Source organism: Nerophis ophidion, linkage group LG04 (genome assembly GCF_033978795.1).
Source record: "Nerophis ophidion isolate RoL-2023_Sa linkage group LG04, RoL_Noph_v1.0, whole genome shotgun sequence".
Taxonomy (NCBI): Eukaryota; Metazoa; Chordata; class Actinopteri; order Syngnathiformes; family Syngnathidae; genus Nerophis; species Nerophis ophidion.
In genome coordinates this window covers 73,571,152-73,590,874 of record NC_084614.1, presented here as the reverse complement: position 1 = coordinate 73,590,874, position 19,723 = coordinate 73,571,152, and the positions used below count along the sequence as shown (strand labels likewise).

The following is a 19,723-nucleotide window of genomic DNA, read 5'->3' as shown; positions in this document are numbered from 1 at the left end:
AATGGCAGTCAGACAATAGATCAGTTTAGACTGCAAAATGATGGCAGTCACACATAAGAGATAGGTGTAGACTGCATTATGATGGCAGGCACACACAAGAGATACGTCTAAACTGCAAAATGGTGGCAGTCACACACAAGAGATACGTGTAGACTGCAAAATATTGGCAGTCACATGTAAGAGAAAGTTGTAGACCGTACTCTAATGGCAGTCACACAGAAGAGATAAGTGTAGACTGAAAAAGGATGGCTGTCACACATAAGAGATAGGTGTAGACTGCACTATGATGGCAGTCACACACAAGACATACATGTAGACTGCAAAATGATGTCAGTCACACATAAGATAAACGTGTGGACTGCAAAATGATGGCAGTCACACATAAGAGATACATCTAGACTGCACTATGATGGCAGTCACACATAAGATATATGTGTAGACTGCAAAATGATGGCATTCACACACAAGCGATACGTGTAGACCGCACTATGATGGCAGTCACACATAAGAGATACGTGTAAACTTCAAAATGATGGCAGTCACACATAAGAGATACGTGTTGACTGCAAAATGATGGCAGTCACACATAAGATGTTTGTGACTGCCATCTTTTTGCAGTCCATACGTATATCATTTTGCAGTCTTCACCTATCTCTTGTGTCTGACTGCCATCTTTTTGCAGTCTATACGTATAAGAGATAGGTGTAGACTGCAAAATGATGGCAGTCACACACAAGAGACACGTGTAGACTGCAATATGACTCAAGTAAACAACACCAACATTTGAAATGTTCCATTGAAAATATAGAACATGACACACGGCGCTCAAAAATGTATCAATGTGGGGGTCACCTACATCTGCGGTCCTCTCCTAGGGTTCTCATCGTCATTCGGGACTCTCGCTGCTGTGTTGGATCCGCTTTGGACTGGACTCTCGCGACTGTGTTGGATCCATTGTGGATTGAACTTTCACAGTATCATGTTAGACCCGCTCGACATCCATTGCTTTCCTCCTCTCCAAGGTTCTCATAGTCATCATTGTCACCGACGTCCCACTGGGTGTGAGTTTTCCTTGCCCTTATGTGGGCCTACCGAGGATGTCGTAGTGGTTTGTGCAGCCCTTTGAGACACTAGTGATTTAGGGCTATATAAGTAAACATTGATTGATTGATTGATTCACATTGACATCCCACTGGGTTGTGAGTTTTTCTTTGCCCTTATGTGGGCTCTGAACCCATGATGTCGTCGTGGCTTGTGCAGCCCTTTGAGACACTTAAACATTGATTGATTGATTGACATTGATTAACGTCTTTGTTTTCATGTTAGCATTTAAGCTAGCTAACAAGCTACCGCTAACCCTTCCATACGTCTATCAGATCGCAGTTAGCAATCACACTTTTTCCGATCGTTTTCATTGAATACGGTAATACTAAACGGCGGGAGTTTTACCGCGGTTATCATGATTACCGTTTAGTCCGAGGTTGAGCGCTCTGCCTCTTGCAGCCTGTAACAAACGCATGCACGCCGCGGTTATCCAGGCCGGAAAAGTGAACGACTCGACGTTCATTTATTGATCGGTGAGTTGACTTATCGAATATCGGGGTCTACGACAAACAAACACCTCTCTTCATGAGACGGAGAGGCATGACCAGTTTGTATTCCTGCAAGGGCGGGCCTCTTGAATACAAATGCCCCCCCACCCCCACCCCCCCACATACACTCTGGTAATGACTACACAGCTCTCAGCTGCTCTAATGAAAATGACTTCCAATTCCCGGCTCCCAGATATTGATTGTGTTTTCATCTTTATGAAATGAAGGCTGGGGATTGAGCGCGTCTCCACGTTCAATCAAAGACCCCGCAAGACCCAAAGACCACTGAAGTCAGAACGGCTTAGATCTTCCCCCGAGCTCGTTGGACTCGCCCAACGTTGTTGGATCAGCCGATGAGTCCATCAAGATCCGTGAATGAGACAAATAAACAAACAATCCAGGAAGGACAGTTCAAATTGGTCGAGCATTGGTGGTATAGTGGTTAGCATAGCTGCCTTCCAAGCAGTTGACCTGGGTTCGATTCCCAGCCAATGCATTGCTTAAGTTACTTTTACAATTAATTGATTTACGTGGACCCCGACTTAAACAAGTTGAAAAACTTATTGGAGTGTTACCATTTAGTGGTCAATTGTACGGAATATGTACTGTACTGTGCAATCTACTAATACAAATTTCAATCGATCAATCAATCAATCAATCAATTCAGCTACAATGAATTGATTAACTTGGATCCAGAATAAAACAAGTTGGAAAACTTATTCGGGTGTTACCATTTAGTGGTCAATTGCACGGAATATGTACTGTACTGTGCAATCTACTAATAAAAGTTTCAATCAATCAATCAATCAATCAATTCAGCTACCATGAATTAATTAACGTGGATCCCGACTAAAACAAGTTGGAAAACTTATTCGGGTGTTACCATTTGGTAGTCAATTGTACGGAATATGTACTGTACAATCTACTAATAAAAGTCTCAATGAATGAATGAATGAATGAATCAATCAATCAATCAATCAATCAATCAATCAATTTAGTTACCATGAATTGATTAACGTGGAGCCCGACTTAAATAAGTTGGAAAACTTTTTCGGGGGTTGCCATTTAGTGGTCAATTGTACGGAATATGTACTGTACTGTGCAATCTACTAATAAAAGTTTCAATCAATCAATCAATCAATCAATCAATCAATCAATCAATCAATCAATTCAGTAACCATGAATTAAATTAATGTGGAACCCGACTTAAACAAGTAGAAAAACCTATTCAGGTGTTACCATTTCAGTATTGTACCTTCTTGGTTGTTAAAGTTAAATTTTTTTGGGTGATTTCTGATCGTTAATGAGGGCACCAAGGAGGAAATTTGAATTGTTTGTTTTAAGAAAGTTATTTCATCTGTCTTTATCCCAGTGAGAGCAGACATTGTACAGTAAGCAATTGTGGTCAATTGTACGGAATATGTACTGTACTGTGCAATTTACGAATAAAAGTTTCAATCAATCAATCAATCAATCAATCAATCAATCAATTCAGTTACCATGAATTGATTAATGTGGAACCCGACTTAAACAAGTAGAAAAACCTATTCAGGTGTTACCATTTCAGTATTGTAGCTTCTTGGTTGTTAAAGTTAACATTTTTTTTGTGTTTTCTGATCGTTAATGAGGGCACCAATGAGGAAATTTGGCTTGTTTGTTTTAAGAAAGTTATTTCATATGTCTTTATCCCAGTGAGAGCAGACATTGTACAGTAAGCGATTGTGGTCAATTGTACGGAATATGTACTGTGCTGTGCAATTTACCAATAAAAGTTTCAATCAATCAATCAAAGATTGAGGTGGGTGAAAAATAACCAGTCGGTACAGTTTAATTTTATTAAAAATGGCATTTGTTTACATCGAGGAGCGTTAGCTTGCCGTTAGCGGTTAGCTATTGTATCCTCCTATGGTGTGTAGTGAAGCATGTTTAGCTATTCCTCGTCCTGCAGTTTTTGCAGTGTAGTCCGGACAATACAGTATATACATACATACATACATATGTATAGTTTACAGTGTATATACACTGCAAAAACTGAAATCTATGTAAGATTAAATATCTCAAATAAGGGTGATATTTGCTTATTTTCTGTCTGATAAGATAATTCTTCTCATTAAGCGGATTTTATGTTAGACTGTTTTGCTTGTTTTAAGGCGGCGGTCCGGAACCTTTTTGGCTGAGAGAGCCAAGAAGCCAAATATTTTAAAAGGTATTTCCGTAAGAGCCATATAATATTTTTTTAACACTGAACACAACTAAACGCTGGCATTTTTAAGTAAGACCAACATTTCTAGAGTATAATAGGTATCTCATTCTTTGTAATAACATTGTTATTCTGAAGCCAACTGTGGATGGGGGCGTGGCCTGCGGGCCTGCAGCGAAGCGCGGTGTAGCCAGGATCGGCCTCGAAATCAGCGACAGGTGCGTAGCAGGCCCACCTGGGCCTTGTTATCTAATCACCTGTCGCTCTGTTATAAGCAGCAGCCAGGAGAAGAGACTGGGTTGGGGCTGGAGCCAGAGCGCGAGCGAGAACGAAAGAGATAAAGACAATTGCTGGAAAGAAACTGAGAGACTTATTGAAAAATTTGGCAATATTGCAGCCCTGAAACAGGCTCTCATGTCGGTGCTTGGTGGTCTGAAGAATACCCAGGAGTGCAAGCCCCACACTAACCAATAATACATAACTTCTTACCATTAACGCAACGTCTTGAACAGGTGCGGTAGAAAACGGATGGATGGATTGATTAAAAATGCATGAGGATGTTTTATATTTTGAACGTTATTTTTAACACTGTGATTACAAGTGGAATTATTCATTACTTATCGTGTCAAGCAATGTCAGCTCAGATTTATCCGAGAGCCAGAAGAAGTCATCAAAAGAGCCACATCTGGCTCTAGAGCCATAGGTTCCCTACCCCTGTTTTAAGGGTTTAGGTCCTAAATTATCTGAGTAAGATACTACAGCTTGTTGCTGAGATTTTATGACCTATATTGAGTAAAACATGTTTGAAACTAGAATGCCAACTCTTTATCGGCCCATAAATGCTTTAAAATGTGATATCGGAAATTATCGGTATCGGTTTAAAAAAGGAAAATCTATCACTTTTTAAAACGCTGCTGTATGGAGTGATACACGAACGTAGGGAGAAGTACAGAGCGCCAATAAACCTTAAATCACATAATATCTACGACATTTCACACACATAAGTGAATGCAAGGCATACTTGGTCAACAGCCATACAGGTCACACTGAGGGTGGCCGTATAAACAACTTTAACAATGTTACAAATATGCGCCACACTGTGAACCCACACCAAACAAGAATCCATCCATCTATTTTTCAACCGCTTATTCCCGTTGGGGTGGCGGGGGGTTGCTGGTGCCTACTCAGCTACAATCGGGCGGAAGGCGGCGTACACCCTGGACAAGTCGCAGACCAAAACATGAATGACAAACGCATTTTGGGAGAACATCCGCACCGTAACACAACATAAATACAACAGAACAAATACCCAGGAGCCCTTGCAGCACTAACTCCTCCGGTACGCTACAATATACACCCCCCGCTACTTTTTTTTCTACCACGAAAAGTGCACTTGCTTTTAGTGAGAATATACTTATTTTAAAGTATTTTGGGGTTCATTGAGGTTAGCTAATTTTAACTTGTTTTGGAAAATCTTGATTGGTTGCATTTTCTTGTTCTATGGGCAGATAATTTTGCTTAGTTCAAGTAAAATCCCCCTCATTTTTGTATTTTTTGTTCTTGTTTTTGAACACAGACTTTTTTGTAGTGTAGTTATGAAAGACATTTGACAGTGGAGCCAAACAATGTAAATTTCTTTCTTTGTTTAAAAAAAAAAAAAAATTATATTGAGAAGATACGGTTTGGAGTTAACTATTATTTATTCGTGTTGTATGGTATGAACTAGAAACATTGCCTATTCTGAGTTGAACAACAAATGTGTTGAAAAGGGTAATATATATTACAGGTTTATCCTTCTTTTTTCTCCTTTTCATTCCGTTTTTTTTTATTTATTTAATTCCGTGTTGTTGTTTTTGTTTCGACACTGAATGAATGGGATAAAAAATAGAGACGTGAAAAAAAATGGTTGTCGATTTGACTGACACTGTATTGTGTTACACTGAACCCTCCAAGGGGGTCTTTGTGGCGGTGTGGCGGGTTGTCACGGTCGCTGGCGCCTTGACGAATACTTTTGTTCTCGTTCAAATTTGAACGACCGGCTTGTCAACAAACCCGTGTGGTGACTGACAGCAGGCAAGACGCAACAAGCTGTCTTGATGTGTGAAGGCTCGTTTTGTCACACGCACCACCCCACCCCCCACGCACACCTTAATAGCGTCATTTGCACTCCATTACGTCTCCCGACGCATACATGACAACTTGGTTAGCGAATAATGCACAAGTCCTCAGGGTTCTGGGGGTCGAAGCCCACCTTAGACTCGATCTATCCCCTCGATTTTTTACCCCCAGGTGCAGGGTAAAAGCCACTCTGCTTTCATAGGTAGCATTTAAGGCGGGACAGCGGTATTTCAAAATAGTCTTCTCCCGGTTTGTTGTGTTAAAAGCGATTGATGCGGTTTGACAAGTACTTTGACGACCCCGAGTAAAGGACCCCTTTTTCAAGACCTGGTTTTGAAGCAAAAAAAAAAAAAACTCAACAGACTTCAATTGCTGTTGTAGTCATTTTTTTTTTTTGCATTGGAGAAATAATCTGAGGGTGTTTTTATTTTTTTATTCTTTTTTGGAAGGGTGTTTCTACTACATCCTGTCCGTCTCTGTTGTATTGCAATCAATGAACACAAATTGCATTGAAGTTAAAGTAAAGTACCACTGATAGTAACACACACACTAGGTGTTCCTTGTTCCACCCATTGGGCGGTGAGGGGAGCAGTGAGCAGCAGCGGGGGCTACGCTCGGGAATCATTTTGGTGGTTAAACCCCCCAATTCCAACCCTTGATGCTGAGTGCCAAGCAGGGAGGTAATTTGTTCCATTTTTATAGTCTATGGTTTGACTCTATGGTTTTATAAGGGTGTTTCTACTACATCCCGTCCGTCGCTGTTGTATTGCAATCAATTAACACAAATTGTATTGGAGTTAAAGTTAAAGTCCCACTGATAGTCACACACACACTAAGTGTGGTGAAATTACCCTCTGCATTTGACTCATCCCCTTTGTTCCACCCCCTGGGAGGTGAGGGGAGCAGTGAGCAGCAGCGGGGGCTACGCTCGGGAATCATTTTGGTGATTAAACCCCCCAATTCCAACCCTTGATGCTGAGTGCCAAGCAGGGAGGTAATTTGTTCCATTTTTATAGTCTTTGGTTTGACTCTATGGTTTTATAAGGGTGTTTCTATTACATCCCGTCCGTCTCTGTTGTATTGCAATCAACTAACACAAATTGTATTGGAGTTAAAGTTAAAGTCCCACTGATAGTCACACACACACTAGGTGTGGTGAAATTGAACTCTGCGTTGGACCCATCCCCTTGTTCCACCCCCTGGGAGGTGAGGGGAGCAGTGAGCAGCAGCGGGGGCTACGCTCGGGAATCATTTTGGTGATTAAACCCCCCAATTCCAACCCTTGATGCTGAGTGCCAAGCAGGGAGGTAATTTGTTCCATTTTTATAGTCTTTGGTTTGACTCTATGGTTTTATAAGGGTGTTTCTATTACATCCCGTCCGTCTCTGTTGTATTGCAATCAACTAACACAAATTGTATTGGAGTTAAAAGTTAAAGTCCCACTGATAGTCACACACACACTAGGTGTGGTGAAATTGAACTCTGCGTTGGACCCATCCCCTTGTTCCACCCCCTGGGAGGTGAGGGGAGCAGTGAGCAGCAGTGGGGGCTACGCTCGGGAATCATTTTGGTGATTAAACCCCCCAATTCCAACCCTTGATGCTGAGTGCCAAGCAGGGAGGTAATTTGTTCCATTTTTATAGTCTTTGGTTTGACTCTATGGTTTTATAAGGGTGTTTCTATTACATCCCGTCCGTCTCTGTTGTATTGCAATTAACTAACACAAATTGTATTGGAGTTAAAGTTAAAGTCCCACTGATAGTCACACACACACTAGGTGTGGTGAAATTGAACTCTGCGTTGGACCCATCCCCTTGTTCCACCCCCTGGGAGGTGAGGGGAGCAGTGAGCAGCAGCGGGGGCCGCGCTCAGGAATCATTTTAGTGATTAAGCCCCCCAATTCCAACCCTTGATGCTGAGTGCCAAGCAGGGAGGTAATGGGTCCCATGTTTATAGTCTTTGGTATGACTCTATGGTTTTATAAGGGTGTTTCTACTACATCCCGTCCGTCTCTGTTGTATTGCAATCAATTAACACAAATTGTATTGGAGTTCAAGTTAAGGTCCCACTGATAGTCACACACACACTCTGTGTGGTGAAATTACCCTCTGCATTTGACCCATCCCCTTTGTTCCACCCCCTGGGAGGTGAGGGGAGCAGTGAGCAACAGCGGGGGCTACGCTCGGGAATCATTTTGGTGATTAAACCCCCCAATTCCAACCCTTGATGCTGAGTGCCAAGCAGGGAAGTAATTTGTTCTATTTTTAATAGTCTTTGGTTTGACTCTATGGTTTTATAAGCGTGTTTTTATTACATCCCGTCCGTCTCTGTTGTATTGCAATCAATTAACACAAATTGTATTGACCTGATTATAAGACAACCCTGAATATAAAACCTCTTTTTTGCAAAAATGTCTGGAGGAAAGAAAATACTTTAAGATAAAAACAAACTACAAAAGTACTACCTCCGCCAGGCCATATATCCCAATATGAAAAAGTCTTGAATCTGGACCAGAGGTGTCAAACTCATTTTCATTGAAGGCCACAAAAAAATAATAAATTACATTATGCATGCCGGTAATAACCTCATGATTATCATCCTTATCATGATTAATCAAAATGCATATGCACTTGATTAATAAATTTTTTTATGTAAAACTTGCTTCAAAATGATAAATAAAAGGTGAAAAGCAGATATTCAACTATTTGTTTTTATCTCCCAATAATGGTCTTGCAATACAGTACGTCGTAATATAGTTGGCATGCTCAGATAATATTAAAGTATAAAATATGCATATGCAAATTAAAAACGCATTTAGAAATAAAACAAAAAAAGTTATATATTTAAAGTCATTTTTTCCAGGCTTTCGCGGTCCACATAAAATGATGACGTGCCTCAAGTTCGACACCAGCGATCTAGACGGGGATCCCAAAATTAAATCACTTAGTTCCTGATCCCATTTCCTGAAAATTGTCATCAAACTTTAAAAATTCATCCATTAACAACATTTTTGCCTCGTTGTGATATATATTCACTCCCTAATCACACTTTAAGGTATCAACAGATATATGCGCTTTTGTTCCCTGCAATGAGGTGGCGACTTGTCCAGGGTGTACTCCGCCTTCCGCCCGATTGTAGCTGAGATAGGCACCAACGCCCCACCAGCGGTAGAAAATGGATGGACTGATGTGCTTTTGTTCGTCATACTTTCCCTCGGTTTCCAGATTTACCGACGGACAAAGTTTAAGATCTCGTTCTGACAAACATCTTCAAAAAGGATCAATCACACATATTTATAACCACATTTTTACTTTACACCGAGTCTCTAAATTCAATTAAGTCACTTTTCCAGGAGGATTAAAAAGTGATCCTATCTGAGAACATCTGGACAGAGATTTGAAGCACAGTTCTTAAGTCTTCTATTTGCAGTAGACAGTCTAATCCAATGCAAGCTAATACATTGTACTTATTATACCAAGGTCCGACTGGCTAAGACAGACTTTGGCAAATTAAGGCCGGACATTCCCAAATATTGTTTTTAGATCTTTAAGATGGAGACTTTAGCTGCCATTATGATGTGCAGTGATGTTTTCAAATGACCGTAAGTTTTGAACTATACAAAGTATTTCAATAGTTGGAATCAGCGCTTTTGCATGATATACCAGTTACTATGGTAATCTAAATAGTGACTATGGTCATCTAAGTCACAGCAGCTCAGACGAGGCACCAAGGCAGTGTGGGCGGTAGAGATGCGCGGTTTGCGGTCTCGTCCGTGGAGTCCGCGGATAAACCGCGGGTCGGGCGGTTGACATGACGGAAAAAAAAGATTTTAATTAGATTCAGGCGGGTGGCGGTTGAACCATCCGGAAATATTTGACATGCATGATTCTGTGATCGGTATCCTTTGCCATTTAAAGTGCCATTTAAGACTTGTGTCATAAAGCGAAGAAGACAATAAGAGACGCTATTATTCTCCTGAATGACTGCCGGTAGTCACCCAGATAATAAGTATTAGGGCGTTCTATGAAGCCATTGGTTTTATCACCCACTACAACATGTACGATCTGCTTGTCAGTCCAGCATCATGTTGTGTGTGGTTTCCGCGGCAATAAGCACACGACTGCAAGGCATACTGGGTGACACAGAGTACACTAATGGTTGTGATATAAACAATTTTAACACTCTTAGTAATATGCGCCACGCTGTGAAGCCACACCAATTAAGAACGACAAACACATTTCGGGAGAACATCCTCACAGTAACACAACAAATACCCATAATCCTTTGTATTCATGACACTTACTATTTTATACACCCTGCTACACCCCTCCATGCTTTGGTAAGGTGGGCGGGGTTGGGGGCGCTGGGGTGTAAAATATTTTCAGGAAGTGCCATGAGTACAAAGGATTATGGGTATTTGTTGTGTTGTGTTTATGTTGTGTTACTGTAAGGATGTTCTCCCGGAATTTGTTTGTCAATCATGTTGGGTGTGGCTTCACAGCGTAGCGCATATTAGTAAGTGTTAAAGTTGTTTATATCACAACCATCAGTGTACTCTGTATCACCCAGTATGCCTTTCAATCTTGAACGTGTAATTGCGGAAACTGCACACAACATTTTGCTGGACCAACAATCGGTTCGTACATGTTGTTGAAGGTGTCTAAGGCAATGGCTTCAGAGCACGCCCATATTCTTGTCATCAAAATGAACGCTATTGGATAGTCGCGGGAACATTAGCGGCTCCAATTGTCATCAATACTCTGTGAAACAGGTTTAAATATCTCTGTGAGTGGTAAAGGCGGACAACCTCTGATGTAATACAGCGGGCGGATGGCGGGCGGGTACAGTCCTGGTAAAATGTTGGTTCGGGTGGACGGCGGGTGGATGACGACATTGGTGATGCGGATGCGGATGTTATAATTGCCTATCCGCGCATCTCTAGTGGGCGGGGTTTGTTTCCACAGAGGCCTGCCTGAAAAATCCGGATGTTTTAAAGCTTAGTCATATATCAGATGTGTCAGAATGTAAGTGTTTTTTTGTTTTTTTTACCCTTCGCACTAACATTTTTGTTACGTTTCGCTTGATTGTAAAATATTTCGATCGAGAGGGTAGGTGACGTTCATATTAAGTTAAGTTAAAGTACCAATGACTGTCACACACACACTAAGTGTGTTGAAATGTGTCCTCCGCATTTGACCCATCTCCTTAATCCCCCCCTGGGAAGTGAGGGGAGCAGTCAGCAGCAGCGGTGCCGCGCCCGGGAATCATTTATGGTGATTTAACCCCCAATTCCAACCCTTGATGCTGAGTCCCAAGCAGGGAGGCAATGGGACCCATTTTTTTATAGTCTTTGGTATAACTCGGCCGGGGTTAGAACTCCCAACCTACCGATCTCAGGGTGGACACTCTAACCACTAGGTCAGTGGTTCTCAAATGGGGGTACGCGTACCCCTGGGGGTACTTGAAGGTATGCCAAGGTACGTGAGATTTTTTTTTTAAATATTCTAAAAATAGCAACAATTAAAAAATCCTTTATAAATATATTTATTGAATAATACTTCAACAAAATATGAATGTAAGTTCATAAACTGTGACAAGAAATGCAACAATGCAATATTCAGTGTTGACAGCTAGGTTTTTTGTGGACATGTGCCATAAATATTGATGTTAAAGATTTCTTTTTTTGTGAAGAAATGTTTAGAATGAAGTTGATGAATCCAGATGGATCTCTATTACAATCCCCAAAGAGGGCACTTTAAGTTGATGATTATTTTTATGTGTAGAAATCTTTATTTATAATTGAATCACTTGTTTATTTTTCAACACGTTTTTTAAGTTATTTTTATATCTTTTTTTCCAAAATAGTTCAAGAAAGACCACTATAAATGAGTAATATTTTGCACTGTTATACAATTTAATAAATCAGAAACTGATGACATAGTGCTGTATTTTACTTTACTACAACCAAAATGCTTTGCTCTGATTATGGGGTACTTGAATTAAAAAAATGTTCACAGGGGGTAAATGACTGGAAAAAGGTTGAGAGCCACTGCACTAGGCCACTGAGTAGGTTATATATATATATATATATATATATATATATATATATATATATATATATATATATATATATATATATATATATATATATATATATATATATATATATATATATATATATATATATATATATATATATATATATATATATATATATATATATATATATTTATATATATATATATATATATATATATATATATATTGTCAATATTCAGTGTTTTATCCTTCATAGTTAATATTGTAAAACCCACATTCTGTATTTTCATGGGTGTGTCATTAAGTAAAACAATTTTTAATTCCAATCCGTTTTTTAAGGTGGTCTGTCATGTTTTTAGCTTTTAATCGGGATATGCGGTAGAAAATGGATGGATTATTGTGTAGTTTTTGTATTCATAAAAATCCAAAATACCGGCCCTCAGACACATTTTGTTCCCTAAATTTATATAATTGCCCAGGCCTGGGCTAAGATGTATGACTGTTAGCATCATTACGTACCGTATTTTTCGGACTATAAGTCACAGTTTTTTTCATGGTTTGGGGGGTGCGACTTATACTCGGGAGTGTGGAATTATTAACATAAAATAACATAAAATGATTTAGCTCATTCACGTAAGAGACTAGAGGTATAAGATTTCATGGGATTTAGCTATTAGGAGTGACAGATTGTTTGGTAAACGTATAGCATGTTCTATAAGTTATAATGATAAATGGGTTGTACTTGTATAGCGCTTTTCTACCTTCAAGGTACTCAAAGCCCCTTTGACACTACTTCCACATTTACCCATTCACACACTGATGGAAGGAGCTGCCATGCAAGGCGCTAACCAGCACCTATCAGGAGCAAGGGTGAAGTGTCTTGCTCAGGACACAACGGACGTGACGAGGTTGGTACTAGGTGGGGATTGAACCAAGGACCCCTCGGGTTGTGCACGGGCACTCTCCCACTGCACCATAACTATGTTACAGTTATTTGAATGACTCTTACCATAATTTGTTACGTTAACATACCAGGCACCTTCTCAGTTGGTTATTTATGGCTCGTATAACGTACACTTATTCAGCCTGTTGTTCACTATTCTTTATTTATTTAAAATTGCCTTTTAAATGTCTATTTTTGGTGTTTGGTGTTGGGTTTTATCAAATAAATTCCTCCCAAAAATGCAACTTATACTCCAGTGCGACTTATATATGTTTTTCTCCTTCTTTATGGTAAATGTTTTCGGCAGGTGAGACTTATACTCCGAAAAATACGGTATATTACATCACACAACTTTTATGCTTAGGGGACGTTACTATAGTTGTTATCAATTATGCTGAAGTTGTATTTTTTTTATCAGAGGCAAAGCTGGCAATCCAAAACATTTCAAGTGGTCTCGTATCAGTGTTGTGTCCAGACTCGGCCTGCTGACTGCCAAGGCCGAACATCGAGTACCGTGACGCAGACAGAGCAGAGACAAGGCGATATCACGAGTGTCAGCACAATTGCATTTCTTGAATAGTCATATATTGTACTATATACCCCGCTTTCCTATAGCAGCAGCTTCAGTGATGTAACCAGGGACCTGACAAATAAATAGAGGAAGCACGTGGGCTGGACTTTAGAGCAGTGGTTCTCAACCTTTTTTCAGTGATTTACCCCCTGTGAACATTTTTTTTAATTCAAGTACCCCCTGATCAGAGCAAAGCATTTTTGGTTAAAAAAAAGAGATAAAGAAGTAAAATACAGCACTATGTCATCAGTTTATGATTTATTAAATATTGCTAATTTGTAGTGGTCTTTCTTGAACTATTTGGAAAAAAAGATATACAAATAACTAAAAACGTGTTGAAAAATAAACAAGTGATTCAATTATAAATAAAGATTTCTACACATAGAAGTAATCATCAACTTAAAATGCCCTCTTTGGGGATTGTAATAGAGATCCATCTGGATTCAGGAACTTAATTCCAAACATTTCTTCACAAAAAAAGAAATCTTTAACATCAATATTTACGGAACATGTCCACAACAAATCTAGCTTTCAACTCTGAATATTGCATTGTTGCATTTCTTTTCACGGTTTATAAACTTACATTCATATTTTGTTGAAGTATTATTCAATAAATATATTTATAAATGATTTTTGAATTGCTGCTATTTTTAGAATATTTTTAAAAAATCTCACGTAACCCTTGGGATACCTTCAAGTACCCCCAGGGGTACGCCTACCCCCATTTGAGAACCACTGCTTTAGAGCGTAGTTTGGATCTGTAACCAGAGTTCAGCCCAAACGTCTCTCCTCAATTGAGCAAAATTTAACTCTGTCTCTGCATGATTCCTTGCTTCTTGTCTGTGTAATAGACGTCATCATTGTTTGAACCTGACAATGACGAAATATCTGAATCGTGTGCCAACAGTCTCCGGCTAATTTATTACACATGTTTTGGCTCGGCCCGTCCCTTAACGGTTATTGGACTGACATGTTTATTGTCTTTAGTAAATCCTCTGAGTGGACAATTCGGGGTAGCACCTCAGTCATCAACCCTTCGGAAGCCCATAAAGAATCTTGCAGCATTCACTGCCCTGTTGGCGAGAAGACTCTGTGCGCCAACCGCAGTTCCACTCGACCACACCCGCTGGATTAGAGACGTCCTTTGTTTTCTCAAACTGGAGAAAATGAAGGCTGACATTGAATGACTGTCCTGTGAAGTTCCGGGAAGTATGAGGTGGTGTGCTAAAATATGTATAATAGGAGAGACTGATCTCAAATTTAACCCCAATTAAAATGTAGATAATTGACGAGCCTTTTGTCTGCTTCTGTTTTAATTGCTGCACCGTGTTGAGGACATTCAGGAGCGCAGTTGTCCGTGGCTTCATGTCAATATTTGCTTATTTGACTGAGGCTTGTTTCCTGTGGGTTACATTTAAGTCTCACCTTTTAAGTCTCACCTTAAAACTCATCTGTATACTCTAGCCTTTAAATAGACCTCCTTTTTAGACCAGTTGATCTGCCGCTTCTTTTCTTTCTCCTATGTCCCCCCCTCCCTTGTGGAGGGGGTCCGGTCCGATGACCATGGATGAAGTACTGGCTGTCCAGAGTCGAGACCCAGGATGGACCGCTCGTCGGGACCCAGGATGGACCGCTCGCCTGTATCGGTTGGGGACATCTCTACGCTGCTGATCCGCTTGAGATGGTTTCCTGTGGACGGGACTCTCGCTGCTGTCTTGGATCCGCTTTGAACTGAACTCTCGCGGCTGTGTTGGAGCCACTATGGATTGAACTTTCACAGTATCATGTTAGACCCGCTCGACATCCATTGCTTTCGGTCCCCTAGAGAGGGGGGGTTGCCCACATCTGAGGTCCTCTCCAAGGTTTCTCATAGTCAGCATTGTCACTGGCGTCCCACTGGATGTGAATTCTCTCTGCCCACTGGGTGTGAGTTTTCCTTGCCCTTTTGTGGGTTCTTCCGAGGATGTTGTAGTCGTAATGGTTTGTACATTCCTTTGAGACATTTGTGATTTGGGGCTATATAAATAAACATTGATTGATTGATTGATTGACTTGTTGTTAAATTGTGTCATTGGCAATCGTATATGTCGATAAACTCCAAATAACAAATGAGTCCTACACCTGAATATCGACGGATCGATATTCTGTCCGACTCAGCCTCAACAGATGACTCCCAGGCCTGTTTCATAACGACAAAACAGTTTTCGAGGCTTCCCGCCAAAGGTCCTGATCCGAAAGACCGGACGAGCCAATCTCTCTCTCTTTAACGACCACGCCAACCCACCCCTGCCATCATCTTATTTCACACTCCTGACGAGGGAAGATCACAATTAGGGCTGCTGCCTACAGAGTCCAGGGAGTCGTCTTAATAAGTGTCTCAGCTAGACGTCTCATTCACACACCTGTGACTCATTTTCTAGCTGATCTTAGGCGGATGTTCAGTGAATCTATTGCAGTAATTGACCAGTCCGTGATTCAACCATTTTAAGGACGGACGGCCTTTCAAATTAAAAATTCCTACAACTCAGTAATCAAACCATCCATCCATCTTCTTCCGCTTATCAGAGGTCGGGTGGCGGGGGCAGCAGCCTAAGCAGGGAAGCCCAGACTTCCCTCTTCCCAGCCACTTCGTCTAGCTCTTCCCGAGGGATCCCAAGGCGTTCCCAGGCCAACCGGGAGAGATAGTCTTCCCAACGTGTCCTGGGTCTTCACTCGTTGCCTCCTACCTCGGGAGGCGTTCGGGTGGCATCCTGACCAGATGCTCAAACCACCTCATCTGGCTCCTCTCGATGTGGAGCAGCAGTTTTACTTTGAGTTCCTCCCGGATGGCAGAGCTCCTCACCCTATCTCTAAGGGAGAGCCCCGCCAGCCGACGGAGGAAACTAATTTCGGCCGCTTGTACCCGTGATCTTATCCTTTCGGTCATGACCCAAAGCTCATGACCATAGGTGAGGATGGGAACGTAGATCGACCGGTAAATTGAGAGCTTTGCCTTCCGGCTCAGCTCCTTCTTCACCACAACGGATTGACACAGCGTCCGCATTACTGGAGACCCCGCCTGTCGATCTCACGATCCACTCTTCCCTCACTCGTGAACAAGGTACTTGAACTCCTCCACTTGGGGCAAGATCTGCTCCCCAACCCGGAGATGTGTAATCAAACCACTTTTTGAAAAAGGGAAAATATGGAACACAAGTCCAGGAGCTGAAGTTTGAGGTTGAGGTTGCAACCTGGAGAGAAGGTTAGGGAAGGCATGGCGCCAGTTGGGAGAGTGGCCATGCAAGCAACCTGAGGGGTTCCTGGTTCAATCCCCACCTTCTACCGACCTCGTCATGTCTGTATTATCCTTGAGCAAGACACTTCACCCTTGCTCCTGATGGGTCCTGGTTAGCTCCCGCCATCAGTGTGTGAATGCGTGTGTGAAAAAAGGGCAGCATGGTGGTGAAGGGGTTAGTGCATGTGCATTACAATACAAAGGTCCTGAGTAGTCCTAAGTCCGATCCTGCGCTCGGGATCTTTCTGTGTGGAGTTTGCATGTTCTCCCCGTGACTTTGTGGGTTCCCTCCGGGTACTCCCGCTTCCTCCCACCCCCAAAGACATGCACCTGGGGATAGGTTGATTAGCAACACTAAACTGTGTTGGATCTATGATGAGGTGGGGACTTGTCCAGGGTGTACATCGCCTTCTGCCTAAATGCTACTGAGATAGGCTCCAGCACCCCCCGCAACCCCAAAAGGGACAAGCAGTAGAAAGTGGATGGATGGATGGATGGCTGGAGATAAGGTTAAACTAGATCTAGGGTTGTCCCGATACCAATATTTCTGGTACTGGTAGCGGTACCAAAATGTTTGATATTTTTCAAAATAAGAGGGACCACAACAAAATGTTATTGTTGGCTTCATTGAACATATCATATTTTTCGGACCATAGGGCACACCGGATTAAAAGGTGCATTGCCGATGAGTAGGTCTAGTCAGGTATTTTTCATACAAAAAGCGCACCGGATTATAAGGCTCATTAAAAGGATTTATATTATTATGATTTTTTTCTAAATGTAAAACACTTCCTTGTGGTCTACATAACATGTAATGGTGGTTCTTTGGTCAAAATGTTGCATAGATGATGTTTTACAGATCATCTTCAAGCCGCTTTCTGACAGTCGCTTCCGAATGCGCCCTTTTGTGTACGGTCCTATTTACGTGGCTCCCCTTCGGCGGCATCTTCTCCCCGTCATCTTTGTTGTAGCGGTGTAGCGTGCAAGGACGGGAGTGGAATTTGTGTCAAAAGATGGCGCTTACTGTTTTAATGACATTCAACGGCTGAGCCCATGTGGTGATATCCTTTACACACCGTTGTATCATCGCTTACGTGCAGGGATTTCTCCAGATTCTCTGAACCTTTTGATGGTATTACGGACCGAAGATGGTGAAATTCCTAAATTTCTGGCAATAACCCATTGAAAAATGTTGTTCTTAAACTGTTTGACGATTTGCTCACACATTTGTTCACAAAGTGGTGACCGTTTCCCAATCCTTGTTTGTGAATGACTGAGCATTTCACGGAAGCTGCTTTTATACCCAATCATGGCACCCACCTGTTCCCAATTAGCCTGCACACCTGGGGGATGTTCCAAATAAGTGTTTGATGCGGTATAGCTCGGTTGGTAGAGTGGCCGTGTCAGCAACTTGAGGGTTGCAGGTTCGATTCCCGCTTCCGCCATCCTAGTCACTGCCGTTGTGTCCTTGGGCAAGACACTTTACCCACCTGCTCCCGGTGCCACCCACACTGGTTTGAATGTAACTTAGATATTGGGTTTCACTATATAAAGCGCTTTGAGTCACTAGAGAAAAGCGCTATATGAATATAATTCACTTCACAATTCTTCAACTTTATCAGTATTTATTGCCACATTTCCCAACTTCTTTGTCACGTATTGCTGGCATCAAATTCTAAAGTTAATGCTTATTTGCAAAAAATAAGTGTTTATCAGTTTCAACATCAAATATGTTGTCTTTGTAGTGCATTCAACTGAATAAGGGTTGAAAATGATTTGCAAATCATTGTATTCTGTTTATATTTACATCTAACACAATTTCCCAACTCTTCTGGAAATGGGGTTTGTACATTGAAAATACACGCAACCCTGACTCCAAACGCCGGACATTTGAGGCATTTAAGAAATCCCCGCCCGGACAGCCCGGACAGGCCTGTAAAAGGAGGACATGTCCGGGGAAAAGAGGACAATATGGCCAGTCTAGCTTAGTCACATTTAACGGAGAGTAACATGTCGCTTAGCGTACTACGTTTTCCAAATAGCTTGTCCATCACTGCAAAGGCGCTTAGCGGCGGTCGTTAGTAGTTTTGTACCTTGATGGCAGGGATTGAGTTAGAGAGCTACAAGCTGTGCTCACAGTCCGCTACATAAAGGGTCCCCGGCGCTCTCAGCTTGCACGGAAGATTAGTTCCACCTTAAAAGTTAATTTCATTTTATTTGTCATTTGTGTACAGCTTGGCCCAGTGTAGGGCTGACTCAGTACTCGTAGCCCCGGGCGGATCAGTCGGGAAAAACCAGTGAGTGCACACACAACACATATGCATTTTGCCTGTGAAAACACACTTACGCTCTGTAAATGCTATTTTTTGTGAACATTTGTGGCTGAGGTGCCAGTGCAAAACATATGTACATGCATGCGTGTGTGAGCGCCGTACTGAGGTTTGCCTTTGGCTTGACACGATAGTTCCAGGTTCTCTCCTTCCCTCGTCAGACCCTGAGGAAACTCCACCATGATCTTAACCTCGGGTTTGTCTGGAAGACGGAGAACAAAAAAATTAAACTGGGTCACACGTCTTCATTCTGCACTTTGAATCATTCAAAAGCGTTGAGGCTATTTCCACATTCACCCATTCACACACTGATGGCGGGAGCTGCCATGCAAGGCCCTAACCACCACCCATCAGGAGCAAGGGTGGTAGGTATGTCTTTGTTGTCATTGCAACAAGTACAACAAATGTTTTCTTTACAGCACAACCCGTTCAAGATTAAACAAATAGTGTACAGGGTTACAGAACAGGAATTCTGATGGGTGGACACGAGGCGCCCCGTAAAAAGATGGGAAAAGGTAGAACGCTGGGGAATAAGATGAGTAACAAAATACAATCTAGACTGGGCTAGTCTGGAGTGGGAACAAAAACCTCCGTGCAATGCACACATAAACACGTTACATTTAATCACGACAAACTCGCAACAGAGGGGCGGGGAG

At 41.7% G+C, this 19,723-nt stretch overlaps 1 protein-coding gene and 1 non-coding gene across 6 annotated transcripts in view; one reads left to right on the top strand and one right to left on the bottom strand.

The window, feature by feature from the left end:
* The window catches only part of cadm1a (cell adhesion molecule 1a), a 968,224-nt gene that overhangs the window by 122,962 nt on the left and 825,539 nt on the right, over positions 1-19,723 (bottom strand). For all 5 annotated transcript variants that reach the window (XM_061898993.1, XM_061898992.1, XM_061898988.1 and 2 more), the window contains exon 7: positions 19,173-19,269. In XM_061898993.1, the coding sequence (XP_061754977.1) occupies positions 19,173-19,269 (97 nt within the window). The remainder of the gene's footprint in view (positions 1-19,172; positions 19,270-19,723) is intronic.
* Positions 2,017-2,088, top strand: trnag-ucc (transfer RNA glycine (anticodon UCC)). Its single transcript has one exon. It is a non-coding gene; the product is annotated as a tRNA-Gly (tRNA).